An 18,801-nucleotide genomic window follows, 5' to 3' on the forward strand; every position below is an offset into this window, starting at 1 on the left:
TCACTGGCAATCATAAAGTTTCTGTGGTATTGAATTACGTGATGATTTAATAAGATACGATGATGATGTTATAGCTACTAAATGGTGATCTTACAAAGTAATATTCTTTTTTTTTTTTACTTAAACAAATCACTGAAACTTTTGCTACATTCTTAGCTATGAAATCATTTTTAAATAATGATTTAGGATGGCAATATTTTTTACCTTTTCTTTCTTTTTTTTTTTTAAGATTTTATTTATTTGACAGAGAGAGACACAGCGAGAGACGGAACACAAGCAGGGGGAGAGGGAGAAGCAGGCTTCCTGTGGAGCAGCAAGCCTGATGTGGAGCTTAATCCCAGGACCCCGGGATCATGACCCGAGCTGAAGGCAGACGCTTAATGACTGAGCCACCCAGGCACCCTATTTTTTACCTTTTCAATAATTTGATATGTATAAATGAGGATGCATGCACTATTAATGTACATATTTTTAGAAGCATATATATTCTGTAAAGCAAAGTTGGTAGTCTAGCTTAACCAGTTTGTATTGTGTTAAAAGCATTTAATTCCTATTATATGAAACATAATTTTTAATTTGAAAATTAATGAGAAATCCATTCTCTTCTTAGTTGAGTCAAGTCACAGATTAAAACTCATATTAAATAAGTAGTTCGTATTATAACAACTCTAGAGAAAATAAATGTGTAAACCAATATAATTTACTAAATCATTAAGACTGTCTGGAGTCACTGAGAATTGAATTTAAATCTGCATTACAGAGATTCAAGCTGTGTGACTTGGTATGTTACCTAACCACTTGACCCTCAGCTTCTCATCTGTAAAATGGAATAATAATAGTGTCTAGAAAAAAGATTGTTTGAAGGTAAAGGAAGTAACTCTATCGAGTATTTAGCACACAGTATGTGTTCACTAAATAGTTATTATTGTTGTTATTAACTGATGAGTAGCGAAATCATGCAGCCTCATTGGAAGGAAGAATTTAAAAGTATGTAAAGGAATAATAATTGAAGTTTTAAAATAGTAAACTCATGGCAAATATAATCATATTCCAAACAGATGATAACTTAAAACAAAATCATGCCTGTGTATATTTGGGTGGAGAGAAAGATTAGTTAAAAAGTCTTTGCAAAGTTATGATCATTACCACAAAGTGCTTAGTAATAAGGATAATGAAAAACAAAGGCTCCAAAATTATTACAAAGAAACCTATATTCACAGATAGATAAGGCTGAGTCTAAACCAAGAGGACAGAGGTTTGATGCTATGAACTCATAGAACATTATCCTTTTTTGATTTACACATAAAAACCTTGTTTTATTCTGCACACAGATCTTCCTTCCAACATTTTCAGAAGCTGTCACAAAAACTAGTTTAGGATATCGGGTTTCCTGGATCCTCTCCAAGCTTTTCTTCCTGCAATTAAGCCTTATATGATCAGAGGATTTAGACTGAAGTAGAGAAAAGACTTTCTTGTTTTTGTCTTTTAAGAGGACATGTTCTGGAAATCTCAGGAGAATATGGCAGATGCTGCACAGTGAAGTCTGGGGTATATAGTTTTGGTACCCAGTAAACAAACATTCAGAGAATAAGGTCTTAGAAGAGTCATATATGTGAGAGAGTTGAAATCATCCAAACCTGAAGCAAAGATTAGATCCTAGTTTTTGCTTCTTGAATGTCTGCTTTATCTTAAAACAACCAACAAAATTTCTTGGCCCTGTGAACCTGCAATTCTGTTCTTGAATTAGAGAGAGATGCTTTTGCTCATGTAGCTTGGAAAGGCTTCTTGGTTGTTTTCAAGTGTGTGAAGCACTAAATTTTGAAGGTCAGAGAAGTCATAACACATTATTGGTAAGCTCATCAGCTTCTTACTTCATAGTGTGTTCAGAGGGGCATGATGCAGGCAGTCCAGGAGGTGATGGTCATGATGTTCTGCTGCAGAACATTTGGGTTTCCCTACAGGTGTAATTGGTATGAAATGAGTCATTAGTCATCACATTTTTCTGGAGGAGTCAGAAGAGAAAAAGTTTAGAGTGAAATTGAATACAGTTTGTAATTTACTTTTGTCACCGATATGAGGGAATGATGTTTTGCATCAAGCTTGTTCACTGAAAAAGCTTACTATAGGCTGGTTCTTATGCTAAGTAGTGGCTAGAAATGAGTAGAATGAGAATATAAGACTTTTCTAATCAGATTTATTATTATTTATACTAGGAATTTATGAAGATGCTGTGTGCAAACATGTCCTTTCATATGGTTAAAAAAAAATCAGTGAGAGTAGGGGATGGGGATAGAGGAGGTATAGGGCAATGGGGGAGGGCTACATAGCCATAAAAGGAAAAGTGAACTCACGGAAACTACATGTAGGATGTGTAGCTAGGCCAGAAGGAAAGTGGTGGAAATATCCTTACCCTAGGGAACTGAGTCCTGTCTATGCCAGGTATTTGCTAATGTTGTGAAACTATCTGCAAATTCAAACTCTCAGTAAATATACTAGACATATTTCTCCTGTTTGGATACAAAACTCACCTTTTCAAGGGTTAAAGCATTCTTTTTTTTTTTTTTTTTAAAGATTTTATTTATTTATTTGACAGAGAGAAACAGCCAGAGAGGGAACACAAGCAGGGGCAGGGGAGTGGGGGAGGGAGAAGCAGGCTTCCCGCCTGAGCGGGGAGCCTGATGCGGGGCTCGAACCCAGGACCCTGGGATCATGACCTGAGCCGAAGGCAGACGCTTAACGACTGAGCCACCCAGGCGCCCCAAGGGTTAAAGCATTCTTTAATTTGAGTGTTGATTGAGGTTTCAAGGCTTGAAACTTCAGCAAGGACAGATGTGTCAAGTGACCAGAAAAAACAATTCAGGCAAGTATTAGTTTGACTTGTAGCTAGGATTCACCATTTCAGACCAAAAGTCATGTTTTCATATCTTAAGGACAAACAGGACAAAAAGCAGTTAATACATTAGGGGATTGAAATTCAAGGTCTCTGATCATTTTCAACAAATATTTTTAAATAGCCTGTGCTGGGTAGGTGGAGGCATAGCCCCAGAGGGATGCCTTCTGTCCCTCCCGCTCTCAGAGGACGTAGGAGAAACCTACCACTGGGAAGATTTCCTGGTTGCATTAGCTTTTCTAACTAGATGTGATTCCAATCTAGTCTAGTCTACACCAGTCTTCGCTTCCACAGCCAGGAAAGAAACTTTGCTGCCTAGGAATTCTACTAGGTCTGGTGAAAGTTGTGGGGACAGGGCGGGATTGCCTGAAAGGGTACTTGAAATTCCTTTGTGTTATCTGTTAATTGAAAGGAAGTTCTAACTTTTGGGTCCCTTCTTCATTCCCTCCCTTTTCTCCCCTGTCGTTTTCGGTTATATACAGGATATCTGACGGTTTCTCTCGCTCTTAACCTCAGTCGCCTTAGGAGGATGTAAACATCTCTTTGGGAGAGAACCAGGGTGAGATCAGGATAAAATTGGAAGGCTCTCCCCCTTGTCGTGCCCTGCCCTGTCCTGCCCCGGTTCTCCTTTCACTCTCCCTCCTCTTTCCCCTTCTCCCAGAAAGGATGCGTTGGGTGAGGGTCCTTCGAACACTCCTCGAAGGCCCCAGGCCTCGCTTTAAGCCAGATCGTGTCTGCATTTGCAATGAACTAGTCCGTACCAGACGCGGTTTCCTAAGTGGACTCGGCCGGGACACCTCGTCAGTGCTGGTCAGGATGGCTCCGGGCCTTTCCAGCTCCACATTTCTACCTGATGCACCCCTCTTCTTCGCCGCTCCCCAGACACAAAGGCTCCCCGAAAGCAGCGGCAGTTAACATTCTGATTAGAATGTTCCTCGACATTAACAGCAAATTACTACTCTCAGGGAGGACTTGGGGGGTAGTTTTGGTCTTTGAGACATCCGTTGCCCGGTATTTGCCTCCATCCAATAGAAAGCAGGAGGAGCCTACGCTCACGCAGGAGGATTTGGCGAGGTGGGGATGCAACCACAGACTCTCGCAGTTTTGTTGGAGTCCGGTCCTCAGCTTCTAGTTCCTCCCCTTCCGCAGCCTTCCCGGTATCCCCCGGGCTCAAGGGCCCAGGGCCAGAACTTTTGAGAATAGGAAAGCTTCTTTACTCAAAGGACGCCAAAGTCGCCTAATCAGAGACCGTCAGTGGCTCGAAAGATCCGTGGGACCGTCCTGTCCCTGACTCGATTCCCCCAGGCAGCTGTGGGTCCCAGCTGGGCAGGTCTTCAGATTGTGCCCAGCAACGGCTGGGTCTTGGAAGCTTGATTTTCTGGAGGTCAGTGACTAAGAATCTCCAAATGATTTCTTTGCTTAGTCTTTCACTTTCGTGAATGGGTTCAGGCCTCAAGGCCCTCAGTTATGGAGTGCTGGGCCCCGAGTTCCGCGCCGAGTTAGGTCCTGATTGCCTAAGCTGAGCAGAGTGGAAGTGGCACAGCCCTTGCAAACTAGGGCACAGTTAAGATTCTGGCGGGCCCCGGAGCCAGTAGTTCCATCACCCACCCCACAAAGTTAATGTTGTTTGTGGTTTTCTTTTTGATAGGCCGTGAAGTCAACATTCTCCCCACATGGTGGCTCCCTTTACTAAAGTTGAGTAGTGAATTTGTACAGGGAGTCTTGGAAATTTTCAAATGTTTCTACAGATTGAACTCATTTCAGAATTCGCGTGGGTGGGAAGAGTAAGGATTTTTTAATCGGGTTCACCTTTGATGCGAAGCAAGGCGGAAGACAGGAAAGTCACAGTCGGTAATAGCTTTGGGCGCTTTAGTAAGAAAGATGTCTCTGCTTGATTATCCGGTTGGTCGTGTTCACCGCAGGCTCTTTGTGTGCGAATTTACTCCAGAGGCAGAGCTGAACACGGAACACATGCATGTAAATACTCCAACATAAATATGCGAACACATGCACTGGAGACAAAGAGATACATCCCCACATAGATGTTGTTATTGCAGGCAGGCAATCTGGAGCATCCCCAGGAATAAACTAAGAAGCAGCGAGTAGCTTCTGGTCATTAATGCCCAGGAATGAGCAAAACTTTGTCTTCTTGAAGGAAATATTAGATCTTAAAAAAGAAAGTAAGAAAGGCATTCCGAATAAGAAACATTATAATTTTGTCTTAGGAAAAGCATGCAGAACTAATATAGCTTATTTAAATGTTAGCTCCAAATTATAATAGGAAATACTCCCAACTAAATTGCCATTTCCTCTAAGTTTTGTTTAAGGTCCAAATAATTAAAATGCACACTAATGGTTATTGATGGTTCTATTTCCTTTGAGCAATAAAAAGAAATAGACTTGATTTTCTCTTACTGGAGTAGAAATTTAGGAATCTTCTTAAATTGCCCAGGGGCTTGAAAGCCTCCGGGTGGCTGTAGTCTTCTCTTATTGCTTTCCCACGTCATTTTCAGCTAAAAAAATTTTTAACGGTTCCCAATGGAGGGATTCCCGTTAGAAACCCTCAGCAAGTGAACTTGTACTGGGAATCCTCACACTTTCCCAGTCTGTCTGTATTTCCCCAAACAGAACTCAAGTTGTAAATAAAGGGGAATAACGTATTTCTCACTACCAAATTCTTAAAATTTCAAGTTTTGTGGAAAATACAATTTCACAATTTCAATCTTTGAAATCAGTAAGAGCCACAGAAAGTGTGAAGGTGTTCAAATAGGCCATCTAGAGATCTAAAAACCAGAACTAACAGGAAACAGAATGCTCTTTACTCAAATGTAGGCAGGGTCTGACTGTTCTCAGCATTAAGGGTATTCATGGACACTGCAAAGGGGGAACGTATCTGAACAGTGGGGAGACTTGGACAGCGAATTGCCACATTAATAGTATCAGTGCCAAATCTTCAGATTTAGAGGCTTTGGTGAAAAATTAAACCAACAGCAATTTTCAATGTTTGTAGCATCTGCGACCAGAATTCAGCACTCAGAGCTTGGACAGCTCCACAGGCCGCGATCCGGACGCAGCTTTAAGTCTAATCAATCTACTCATAGCCAGACTGTCAACGACAGCCAGACTCATTAGCGATTTACTGAAAATCCTCCAAGACTTCCCTTTAAAAACAAAACGACTTCCACATTTAATTGTCTATCTAAAAGAACATACGCAAGAAATTAGGAGATCTAAATTAAATTTATTAATAGGAGAGCTTGATGGTGCTTAATTCCAGAGACCAGAGCTCTGATTGCTGGGGCTTGATGAAAAGTAAAGAGAAATCGTAGGGACATAATTAAAAACATGACTTTTACCATCCTTGAAGTTCTATGAATTCTTTACCCATCTTGAGAAATGGGTAAAATTGAAAACCATCAAAATAACTGCACTTCTTAAAAATTGGATTGTATGAGTGAAAGGTGTTTATGAGAAGTCGATGACTCCGGATCTTATCATCCAAGAGGACAGCACAGAATAGTTAATATGTTCCTTGAGGGACTAGGATGCTGACGTCTTTTTCTGATACCCGATCATTACGTGACTGAAAAAAAAAAAAAAAGGAAGTCATTCCATGAATAAAAATCGGAGCGCAACAGTGCAACAAAATATTCTGTACTTAAAGGCCACAGGCAGACAGATGTTGACAAGGAAGGCTCTTCTAAAACCACGTTCAGATAGATTTCTGCTAACTGTACATATAAATAGGAGCAGAGGGCCAGTCACCTCTGTAACCACCGGCAGCAGTAGCAGCAGAAGCCGCAGCTTCAGAGGCAGCCAGAGGGACCTCAGAGCAGAGAAGGCGCTGCCGACTTGCACAACTGCCTGACCAGGCGGTTCCAGCAGACCCCGGCTGAGCTGCGGCCCTCCCTCTTCCTTCTTCTACTTCTTTGACTTTCCCTCTTTTCCTTAATCACTTACTTCTTTCTCCTGGTGGACTTAGGCCACTTTGTCTCCCACCCCCACTTGAGCTCCTCGCCTCCTCTTTCTTCCTTCTCCATCTCTCTCCTCGCCCCCTTCTCTCGGTGTCACGCTTCCTTCTAGTTCTGTGCGTCCGCAAACTTTTGAACAGAACACTGGCTTCAGCAAACAAGTCCTCCAGCTCCTCCTGCTGCTCCTGCTCATTCCTGCGGCTTCTCAGACACTAACGCCAGACGGTGATGCCTCTTGGGTTGTGACTCCAGCGCAGAAACTTGGAGGAGCCCTTTGCCCGCCGTCTACTTGGCAACAAACCTCTCCTAGCAGCGGTAAGAGTTGAATGGTAAGGGGAAAAATATCTTACCAAACCAAACGACTCCGTTGTTGATTCTTTCACCCCTCAGCATCAGGGTACGAGTTAGCGTTCCTTCGCACCAGGTTTGGCGAGTTATCGGGCACTAGGTATATACGTATTTTTTTCTAACTATAGCGAGAGGGAAGTGGCAGGGTGCGCACAGGCTGTCATTAAGCGGTATTCAACACTGGGAGCCGGAGCTTTGCTCTGTCCCTCCCCCAGCTCGGGGAGTTTCCTGGGGTTGGCGGGTGAAAGGCCAGGGGCGTTCTGACAGCTGTGTGCCCTCTTTTCCCTTCTGCGCAGAATGACCATGTGTAGCGGAGCGAGGCTGGCCCTCCTGGTCTACGGGATAATAATGCACAGCAGCGTCTACTGCTCACCTGCCGCCGCAGGACTCCGGTTTCCTGGAATCAGGTAGGTGCTGGCCGCCCGGGCTGAGCTGAGGCTTGGTTTCCCCTAACACTTCCTCCTGGTCGTCCTCCTGCAGTTGCGCGGTCCCGGCTATGACCATCTCCCCACCGGCTCCCAGTACGCCGCTGTCAGCCTGGGTCCGGCCTCGGGTCCCTGGCCCTGGACCCGGCTCAGCACAAGGTCCGGGCAGGCTCCACTGCGGCTCAGCGCCCCTCCCCCAGCCCAGCCCGCCGCAGCAAAGGGGCCGGGGTAAAGCAAGGGTGCTTCAGCCGGCTAGAGAAACCTCCCCTCCCCCAGCCCCGCCCGCGGGGGGCAGGGCCGGGCCCCGAGCTTGACTTCTTTTCCCTATTCTTAGCTTGAGTTAGGAGAACTTCTTCTCTGGTGCCCGCAGCCAGGTTGGAGGGTTGAGCGTGAAGCTCCCGTGGACTTTGCTTTGTTACAGCTTGTTCTGGACTATCGGGGCGGGGTCTCCCTCTCTCTCCTCTGATCTCCCTTTCGCTTCAATTCGAATTCTTTCCCCTGGAAGAGCTTTCTCTCAAGTGATACATTTTCCAACTGCAATTTGAATCTCAGACTGTCTTGGGGAGGGGGAGTGTTGGCCGGGTATGGTTGAGGAAAAGCGATTTGAGAGAAGGAAGAACAAGAATGAGTCTGAAAGGAAGGGGGAGCTTGTTTGGAGGTCTTGAAAGGAAAGGGGAGGAACGGATGAAACGGATGCAAGGCAGGAGGAAGAGAAAGCAGGCAGGCAGGCAGGACCAGGACAACCCTGCCCGCCCGAGGCTGGAGTAATCCTGGCTTTTTTCTTAACCCCTGGTTTCTAATCGGTTGGCACTGCCAGGTTCCTTACGCAGCCCCAAAGTCCTGGGGTGGTCAGCCTGAGAGTGGAAGCTCCCTTTGCAACGCAGCTTCCGCGCTCCGCTGGGCTCCCGGCTCCCTGCAGCTAGGAGCGCGCCTTCTGCCGGCAAAGCTGCTTCTCGGAGCCGCGCCCGAGAAAGGTCGCCTTTAGGGGCCGCTGACCATTGATTTGGCCGGAGAGATGGGTTCTGACTTCAATATTAGGATTCCAGCATCCGGGCACGGGGCAGGGATGAAAGTGGCCAGAAAGACCCGGGGACTCTGGGAAGCTGGGCTATAGAAGAGGCGCGTCGCCGATGAAGGGCTGGGTGTGGGGCTGACGGAGGCATGTGCTTGCCTTGTCCTTACCTCTCCACGGATGGAGGAAAGGCGAGCAGAATAACGAAGTACGACTCTAAACCCTACTAGAGAGCGCTACTTGCCCTGGCCGCGTTCCGACTCTCTCCAGCGGCCCAAAGCGAGGGGGTTTTGCGTTTTAGCCCATCACTTCCCGTCCTATATCAAGGATAGAGGCGCTAGGCAAGGGCGACTTCGAGACCGCGGCGCTCCTGTTGGCTCTCCGTCCCCTGTTGACCCTTTCCCTTTCCACCGCCCCAACATCCCTAACAGATTAGCGCGAACTATTTATTTAGCGGATTTAAAAGTCCTATTTCACTCCTAGCAATTTTCAAAGTCCCGAGTGCCTGGCACTTTCCTCGGGCGAGGAGCACCAGAGTGCGCGGACATGCCACAGAATGAGCCACGGCCAAACAGGCTAAGTTTAGGGGCATCTATTATTCATGTTCCTGCCAGATCCTCTCCCGCCCAAAATAGAAGTCGGAGGTTCTCCGTGACCTACATCTGCGCGGGGAAGGGCTCCCCTGGGCTCAGAGGCTGGTGGGGGTGGCTGGCGGAGTCGGCCGCCGCACACCCCACCCATCCACCCTCCCTCTGTTTCTCTCTGGGCCTCCCTATCGGGTCTTCGCCTTGGCCTGCGTCTTGTCTCTCAGGACCTTTCTCGTCCCCGCCCGTGGCTGCTTGTTTGGGGTGGCTCAGGCGCCAGGCCCGTAGGGAGGTAGATCCTTTTCGATGGCCAGGTGTACCGGGTCGGCACAGACATCTCGGCTTCCCAGGGCCCTGCAAGGGCGACCCTTCATCCGCGAGAGGATGGGTCGGAGAGCAACTTGGAGGGATGGGGAATTTCTCTTGGGTGTACTTTCTTTCGCCTTCCCTCTACCCCCTTCTCCGTCCCGGAAGAAGTGTCAATTCTCCGTGGGGGGACCTTTAGAAAGAAGGAAAATCAGTCGCGAGCCCCTTTCTCTGGGTCCTTGCAGAGCCGGGGAGGGACTTATACTGACCACTCCTTCTACCTCCCCGGCTACCCCCGCAGGCCGGAGGACGAGGCGTACGACGAGGACGGAAACCCGCTGCAGTACTTCTACGACTCTGACCCTCCCGGCGTGGGGAGCCCCGCCTCCGCGCTGCGCGACGCCTACGCGCTCTACTACCCGGCGGAGAAGAGGTACCACCCGCGCGGCCTCCGCTACGGTCCGGGACTGAGGTGGCGGGAGGGGCAGGGTGGTGGCCCACCGAATAGGCTGTTTTTCATAAAACCCCTCAAGCCTCTCTTCTCTCTGTCTGGTACCCATGAGAGCGACAGAAAGTTAGTAGCGGGTCGGTCTGTGTGGCCATAAGGGTCGTGCGGGACCAAAAGGTCTGTGGCCCAAGGAATGGCCGGGAGTGCGCGCCCCAACCAGACTCCATGCCTGCCATCCCTGGAGGGCAGCAGGAACTACCGTTCCTAGCAGTCAGTCGCCGGAACATCCCGAAAGAGTAATTCGCTAGTTCTGTGCCTCCGGAGGGGTTTTCCCGTCAGCCTCCCGGAGCGCCGAGGCGCGTGCGTGCCCAGCTGGGGGCCTGGGGCGACCTCTTGGGGACAAAGTCAGTGACCTTGGGCGCTCACTTTGCCTCCCCGTTAGAGATGTCGCCCAAGGGATCCTTAACAAGGCGTACCGCAAAGTACTGGACCAGCTGTCCGCCAGGAAATACCTGCAGACACTCGTGGCCAAGGGCCTGGGGTAAGAGTTTGCGAAAGAGTTAAGCGGCGCAGAACGGCGCGCGAGCTCCGGGGTGGGTGTCCGTGCGAGCGCGCGCGGGGTGGGCGGTGCCGCTTCTGCGTTCGTGCGTGCGCGTGGGCCCGAGGGTGCGTCTGCGCCGCAGGGGCTTCGGGGCCGGCGGGCGATCACAGGCGAAGGTTCTGATGTAGCGCCTTAAGTTTGGCGAGACAGTTCTGAGAGGCAGGAGGCAAGGAGAGAGCAAAGAAACCGGGGAGTTTGCTCGTTTTGAATTAAAAAAAAAAACAAAGAAAAACCAAATAGTCTCCTTCCCTCCCCTCTCACCTCTCCCAGTCATTGAAAACCTTCGAGCTTCGCGGGACGATTTGCTATAATTTCTTCTAAGCGTGATTGTTTTTTTTTTTAAAACCATTCTTTTACTGTAAATTCAAATCGAAACCCAACAAATCCTCAAATTTGGGCAGTTAGGGAAACAAACAGTTCTTGCGCGTGCCAGACAAACCCAGAGCACAGGGCTTGCGTGGAGCATCTCTCAGCAGAAGGCAACGTTTTAATAAAGCCCATGGGGAAACAGATTACATTTTTCGCAATGAATAATTCATGTGATGAAAAATATTGCCTACAGCCTGTCGACTTATATTATTATCATCACGTTTTTCAACTTAGCGTGCGGAAGGGGAGGAGTGCTCATGTCTGGCTAGGAATTGCAGAATCGATGTAAAACTCCCAGGAAGCAGCCAGCGTGGCACTTGGGGCTCTTTGGTTATTTTTTCTGTACCGGGGAGGGGGGTTGGTGGTGGGAGGGGTGAGAGGAACAGTTAGGACAAGTTAGTGCAAAAGCGCGGATGGTCAAATCTCAAAGGGCAGTATTTGGAGACAGGTTAGGCGTGACTCGCGCGTGCCTCTGGCCCGGACCTCATCTCGGGTCCCTTCCGTAAGGATTTAGTGCCAGGAAAGCCTCGGTGGGGAGGGAGGAATGAGGGGTTTCCATCACAGCCCTCCCCTCCGGCTGCTTATTGGCAGAGGAAGGCGGCGCGGTGGGCAATGAGAGCCGTGCCTTCCCTGAAGGCTCCCGCGTGGGGTGGGGCCCACCTGCTCCCCGCAGCTATTGAATCTGTGTCTCCCGCCCCGCCACCTCTTCCCGACCCCTTTCCTTGCAGTGGGAACCTAGGCGGCGGCGCGGAGGACGACTCGGAGCCTCTCTCCAAGCGCCACTCAGACGGAATCTTCACCGACAGCTACAGTCGCTACCGGAAACAAATGGCTGTCAAGAAATACTTGGCCGCCGTCCTAGGGAAAAGGTATAAACAAAGGGTTAAAAACAAAGGACGCCGAATAGCGTATTTGTAGCGATGAGTTACCAGCTACCTTGTGTATACAATCCTGACACAATGACAAGTCACTTTCCCAACTGACTGAACAGTCATCGCTCATGTGTTCTATCCAAACATGTATTTATGTATGAAGTAAAGCCATTAAATGAATATTTTGATAATAATATTGTTTTTCTTTTTACAAAGCACTAGAGAATGCACAGATATACTTTGTGGACCAATTATTGATATATATATTACAAATATATATATTAAGAATATTTATAGGTATAATAGACAGCAGTTCATACAGAGTGTGCACAAGGATTGAAAATTCGCCTGAGCTGTTTATGTTTTTATATAAAATAAATAGAAAAATAGACAATCATTGTTTTGAATATTACTCCTATTTTTGTAAAATGGAATTAAAAGGATAGTATTTTTATCCACGACAGGCCTGAAGATATTAATGCTGACCATTTGCTACTGTACATAACGATGCCCTGCTCCAGGGAGATTTGGAGGTAATGATTTGGGAGAATTGCTGAAGGGCATTCTTTCCTAGCGAGTCTCTGGGGCAGGCTGCTACAGTCCCAGCTGAACTCAACTAGGACTGTCCCCTTTTGTCCCCCTCGCTGGGTGGCAATTCCAATACTTCTGCTTTCTTTGATTCTACTTTTATGTGTACTTGTCTCTCTTCAGACTCTCAGCCCAGAGGAAATTCTCCTGATAAAAACAACAGCTCAATCCAAATTGTGCTTCTCCCCAGAATTCACACCACTCCCTGGGGGAAGTGTTGGGTTGTACAGAGAAGGGAGACTTGGTAGAAAAATCTCCCTTTTTTGTACTTCCAGGAAACTCAATATCCCGAGGTTAGGGCAATTGGAACAGAGTGAAGGAAATGTAGGTATATTGGAAGAGGCAGAGCATAAAGCAGTCAGAGGAGGACCCTGGAGAGGGACTGGTTTGGAGCTGCCCCAGGTCTGGGAGGCTGAGGGTAAGCCGAGTCCCACCATAGGTCCCCTGCCTGACTGACTTTGGGCGCTGGATTTTGGAAATGGATGCAAAGTACAATGTGTTTTTCTCCAGTGCTGTCAATGCTTCTCATCTTGTGAAATGACCAGGATGCTCCCCTTTGAACCCGGCTCTGTAGGAGCCACACTTTTGTGATTTTCTGAAGACTCTTTCCCACCCTCTTGCACTGTTGAAGTACCGTTTACCATTTTTCATTCATTTCTCTTAAACTTGTGAATGCTTCTTACTTTTTTTGTTGTCTGATGCAAGCACTTATTGTAAAGTTTAGGAACCCCTGTGTAGTTACCACTAAGTAATTATGCACTAAATATGAACCTTTTGTTTCCTGTTTATTGAGTTTGTAGGTAAAATGTATTTTTCTACATTATGGCTTATTGCTTAGTAAAATTTATTTCATAAAACCAACCTTTGTCATATTAGAATGTGTAGTGTTCACATGTTGCTCAGTTTTTCTAACTGATAAATCATTTAAACCTCATCTTCATATGTATGAGTACTATATTATATTTGTGGTCAAAAGTGAGGTAAGCAAGCTCCAACAGACCTTGAGAACCTCCCCCTTGTATCCTTTCTTGGCTACAGAAAGCATGTCTGTCTGTTTCCTATCAATTCCTTGAACATGTGAGTAATCTCTATAAACAAAAGAACCTTCACCCAGCAACCAGATCAAGCTACAACAGGCAAACCAGCCAAACTCCCAAAATTCAGGCACAGATTCTTTTGGGAAAAAAAAAAGAGAACAAGAAAAGATTAAACATTAGCTTGTAAAGTTTAAAGGACCTTTCCTTTTCCTTTACGGATTTGATTCAGTATGAAGTCATAAATCAAAGAAAACAGAATTGGATTTGCATTCCCAGGCGGGATGGATGCTGCCAGGAGATCACATTGCAAACAGAGAAAGCACAGAGGCATTCGATCTATGCCTGAGTCCTGTGTATGGGATCAATCTTTCTTTAATTCTACAGTCTCCTCAGGCAATGTGACACGGGATGCAGTTTGCAGCTTTAGTGCCTTTCTTCGCCTTTTAAATCGCCACGAATCACAGATGGCTATTTAGTGGCCCTACAATGCTGCAACACATCGGCTTGCATTTTAGTCTTAATTATTTGTTTCTTGGATAATGGGCAGAGTTTTCTGTATTTGTGTCAGCTGTTAGTGGTGAAATAGGGCTCTAGTTAACCTTTTATTTATGAAGTCTAATTTAGTGTTCCCGTGGCTAGTTGCAAGCATTTACAGTGATCACCCAGTTTAATCTTTTGTATACTTTTTAGAAATGCCAAGAGCCTTACTAACCTGGAGCAGATTTATGATATAGTAATAATTTAGGTAGATGTTAGTCTTGGAGCTCTTATTTTGTGTGCAACTGATTATAAAAACATCTTAACCAAGTATTATTACACACATGATATCTATAACTAGGACTTTGATAACTGTTATATAAAGTGTGTAAAATTTGTATGAATAAATTTTTGTAAACAATGCAACTTCGTCTAATGTTTGGAGAAAAAAAGACTTAGGAAATAACTAAAATCTCTTAAAGAATTATATTTTCTTTAGCAATCATAAGATCTTTCATGTCTGGAATATATAAGCATCCATGTATTTTCATAAACTGTACTTTAATATATGCTTGATGTGTTAACTGAATTCAACTAAAAATTTAAAGTAGCTACTCAGATGGAGATGCCTAAGAAGATATTAAGTTCATAAATAGGCATGGATGTTGGAACACTTCTCGGATGCACCATTTAGATAAATTTCCATCCCCTAGTGTATATATACATTGCTCAATATTTAGAAAGTTACTATCCACTGGTGGGAGTTAGTACCTGGGTATTAGTTATGCTTCTAAAATAGCAATCTAACATGTTCTTTTACAAGTAACTCTTCAGACTAAATTGGCCTTGATAAAATTCTGCATAAAAATGACTTAAATAATCAGTTTTGGAGGTTTTAAAATATGTTTAGAGATATACAAACAACTATTTTTGATTAATGTGCTTTGGGTGGAAGGAAAAAGAACATGAACAAGCAAAGAGTTAATTGAATACCTTTAAAAATGTATTTTGAAAGGACAAAATGTGAACAGTCATTTGTGGATTCTTTGTTTTATTAATTGATATTAACGAACTTTAAAGCAAAGCCTTCATATGAAATTCCCATGAATTTCTCAGTTGTGTTTATTTTGGAGCCCTTGATGATTTCTGGGCTTAAAAAAAATATTGAAAGTCATTTATAATAAGTCAAATACCATTTAATTTAAATTGCCAGAATTTCATCTTAAAAATTAATGCATTCAATTAATAAATCAATAACTATGTCACAGTAACATTAAAGAATGAGCAAAAATCAGCAAGGATTCAAAAACTATCTTCAGAACTTGGCTAAGTATTTAAGGCCCAGAATCATATAGGGAGGAGCTTATGATCTAGAGATCTCATTTGTAGTAAATTACAAAAAAAAAAAAAAATACAGTACAATTCATATTTATATTGAATTATATTTAATAAGTTTTTACTTCTCCATCTTTAAGTACCTACACCATTGAGCTGCTGGTGTGGTAAATGGAAGAATGAAGAAAAATAATTTATTTGGTTGGGGGCTAATGACTTGTCAAGAAAGTAGAGATAAACCCCAGATTGGCTGACTTCAAGTGAAGTTCATGTATATAGCACCTTGCTATATTCTCTTACGTGGGATCAATCAAATGATAGTTTTCCCTTGGAAGGCTTGATATATTTAGGTAGCCAAGAAGTGTGCCTTGTTGCTATTAGGTCTGGGAATACATTAATACAATACAGTAAATATTTATTGAACATCTAAAACCAGGCACACTGGTTGAGAGAGCTTAACACCTGGGAGTTAAGGTAGTATTTTTCCAAAGAATATTCTTCTGCTACAAGATCCTTATTAATAATGTAGATTGCAGGCCTCCACCAGGACACGTGAATCTGTGTTTTAAGTAAAAACCTTAGATTAATGGGCCCTAAATTTGAGACCACCTAGATTTAGAATTTGGTGACATACGTGTGCATATATGTGTGCTGAGACTGGGTGTTTTTTTTTTTCATGTTAAATAAGCAACAAGTCATGCTACCTATAGTAATAAATATATCAATAAGCTGTATTCTCCCAGGATGGACATTAGGTTCTTTGAAAAATTGCAGTATTTCCTGTAGGTTATTAAAGCCATAGTTAGCATTATTTTACTTATATATTCTGGTTGGACATCTCTGTCAAAAGGGCTTCTGGAAGGAGAGTGATCCTATAAGTAGAGTCCAAAAAATCCAATCACATGACCAAGAGATGAATGAAATTAGAGAAACCGTGCAGCCATCTGGCAGTAAGTCTGCAGATCCAGAAGTCAACTTCGGATTGTATCATACCCAAATTTGGCTTGAATGTATCCCCACTACTGTTTACAAGAGGATTTCCGTTGGATGCCCCGCTATGACCTCAGACTCAACCCTAGTGTTCACATGGTTACAAAATTGGGAACCAAGATCAAGTCTGAACTCTTCTCTTACATTGCAACCTTTTTTGATGAAGGGAGGTGCCTTCTCCTCTTGCTGCTGCCCATTGGTTTGTAACTGGGCAGCCCAGTGTAGTCATTCCCACTGTTCCCCCAACTCAGTCCTTCCTCTTTGGGAGGATGGATTCATATCAGTCTTTGAAATGCTAATGCTCCTTTTCATCTCCGGACCATCCCTCTATGCCCCAATGTCTTTTCTCTGTCTACCCCATCTAAATATTCTGTAAGGTCCAGCTCAAGTCCTCTTTTTCTAGGGCTCTTCCTCAGCCTCTCAGAGTGACTATAGCTTCATTCCTCCCATGTCCACCCATGCACTGTTCTCCTGTGACCCTCACTCTCTGTAGTACTACTTTTTTTTTTTTAAAGATTTTATTTATTTATTTGATAGAGAGAGAGCACAAGCAGTGGGAGTGGCAGGCAGAGGGAGAAGCAGGCTCCCCGCAGAGCAGGGGGAGCGTGATGTGGGACTCGATCCCAGGACCCCGGGATCATGACCTGAGCCGAAGGCAGTTGCTTAACCGACTGAGCCAGCCAGGCGCCTGTAGTACTACTTCTGATCTCTAATTTCACACTGCTCTGCTTTGTTTCTTAACTGTTTTATAAGCTCATGGCTGTCTTCCCAGCTAGATGAACTCCTGGAGGCCATGGCCAGTGCATTGCACTTTAATGCCAACATATTTCTGGGAACATAGTAAATATCTCTTTGAGTGACTGAAATAACCAGAGGACTTAAGAATTCACCATGGCATCTCCCCTTACTCTAATAGGACAGCTACAAAGCATATATAGGAAGTGAAATTAACTTACTAATTAAGTGTTCATCATAAATGAAACTAGATCTCCCTCCAGGAAAAGCTATATAGAAAAGAATGCCAAATTAATTAGATGTGTTCCTGCCATAAGATAAAATGAACTTTAAATTCACATATAGGCAAAAGACTGCAAAAGACTCAAGCTCTAGGCATTTATTTTTTCATTCTGACAAAGAAAAGAAGGATTGTATTTTCATACTAAAAAGAATTTACCTTATGCCTCAAGACAGTAATACCTTTTCCTAGAATAAAAGAAAAAGGGGATTCTTGAGACACAGACTGGGAACTGGACTGCTCTTAAAAAATGGTAATTTACAGAGTAGTTTTCTGCAGCTGCCAAAGAAACTTCTCCCATCAACAGAGATGTGATTTGAACATGAGTTCATAGACAGGAAAGAGGATATAATGAAAAATATTTTTTAACAACAATGGAACAGTATAGTAGGTGCTATTATCTGGTCTAAATTTATTTTCTTCTTGGCTATATCTTTGCTATACATTACAGAATCCTAATTCAGGGAGGAATATTACCTATAAACCTAAAAGAAAATAGACAATATGAAATGTGTCTGGGCACATTTCTCCTTCTCTTATTAACTACCCTGATTTTTGCTCTATTGATCACATGCCCCTCTTGGCTTTTATGGGATACTAACTCTAGATATAACTTCTAGATATAACTAATCAGGATAATTGTACTCCTGACCACAATTCAGGACTTGGCATGTGATCTATTTTAGAATAGTGAGATTAGAGAAGAATTTCTTTTTCCTGAAATTTTTGCTGGAGGTTTTTCTTCTGGGAAAGAAGTTTTACTTTCCTTCTGGGTGGTGCCGTATATAATGTAACACACCATATAAGAAGCCAGGCCTACAGTGGAGATGATACCAGGAAAGACAGAGAAGAGTGACAGAAGAAACATGTCCTTGACAACATCATTGAGCCCTTGAATCAAACCAACACTTAAGCCTGAACTACTACTGGACTGTTCTTTTGATATAAGCCAATAAATCCCCTTCTTGCTTAAGCCAGTTTTTGTTGTTGTTGTTGTTTGTTTGTTTTATTTTTTGTAATCTCAGTTAGGACCTGTGTTCCAAGTAATGGAAAACCCAACTCAAGCTGATTCATTATCTTTTCTTCAGAGCTCAGAAGAGGGTATTAAAACTGGTCTGCAGAAGTTCCAGCCAACAGCAAGTGTTACAAATTCCAGTGCCTCAAGACTTCACATTCTCTGCTAAAATTCTACTCTAATGTTTTAATATTTAAAAATTATAAAATGCCTGGAAGTGAACCCTAATAACTTTTTTTTGACTATAGTAAGAACTACACTTTGAGGAGCCCTCCCCATCCTATGCTACCAACTATGCTACTTCTTTGAACCACTAGTGCCTTAGAAGTGCTCTACTCTGAAATTTTTAAAAAACTCTGCTTTCTGAGTACAGACTACTATCCTATCATTGCTGCCATTGCCTACATCCATGAACCTTGCAATAAAACACAGCAGAGAGCCACTTTGGAAGACAGTTTGGTTGTTTCTTACAAATTAAACATACTCTTACTGTAAGATCCAACAATCAGGCTGGATTT

General features: G+C 44.1%; 1 protein-coding gene across 3 annotated transcripts; it reads left to right on the forward strand.

The window, feature by feature from the left end:
• The first annotated feature begins 6,220 nt into the window (after window positions 1-6,220).
• On the forward strand, window positions 6,221-16,723 carry ADCYAP1 (adenylate cyclase activating polypeptide 1). Of its 3 annotated transcripts, none has more exons than XM_032421369.1 (5): window positions 6,221-7,176; window positions 7,506-7,616; window positions 9,838-9,969; window positions 10,427-10,525; window positions 11,683-16,723. In XM_032421369.1, exons 2-5 carry the CDS (start codon window positions 7,507-7,509, stop codon window positions 11,870-11,872), a joined length of 531 nt encoding a protein of 176 aa, XP_032277260.1. In that variant the 5' UTR covers window positions 6,221-7,176; window position 7,506; the 3' UTR covers window positions 11,873-16,723. The 3 variants fall into 3 exon arrangements, with proteins under 3 accessions (XP_032277260.1, XP_032277261.1, XP_032277262.1); XM_032421370.1 differs by having other exon boundaries at window positions 6,906-7,190; XM_032421371.1 differs by lacking the exon at window positions 6,221-7,176 and having other exon boundaries at window positions 7,371-7,616.
• Window positions 16,724-18,801: the final 2,078 nt, after the last annotated feature.

Source organism: Phoca vitulina, unplaced genomic scaffold (assembly GCF_004348235.1).
Source record: "Phoca vitulina isolate PV1807 unplaced genomic scaffold, GSC_HSeal_1.0 scaffold24, whole genome shotgun sequence".
NCBI classification, from domain to species: Eukaryota; Metazoa; Chordata; class Mammalia; order Carnivora; family Phocidae; genus Phoca; species Phoca vitulina.

Bases quoted from the DNA above. Each gene is read 5' to 3' on its own strand.
- ADCYAP1 (XM_032421369.1), top strand. From the start codon at position 7,507: ATGACCATGTGTAGCGGAGCGAGGCTGGCCCTCCTGGTCTACGGGATA. The intron at 7,617-9,837 runs GTAGGTGCTGGC...CTACCCCCGCAG, and splicing joins CTCCGGTTTCCTGGAATCAG to GCCGGAGGACGAGGCGTACG. The intron at 9,970-10,426 runs GTACCACCCGCG...CCTCCCCGTTAG, and splicing joins TACTACCCGGCGGAGAAGAG to AGATGTCGCCCAAGGGATCC.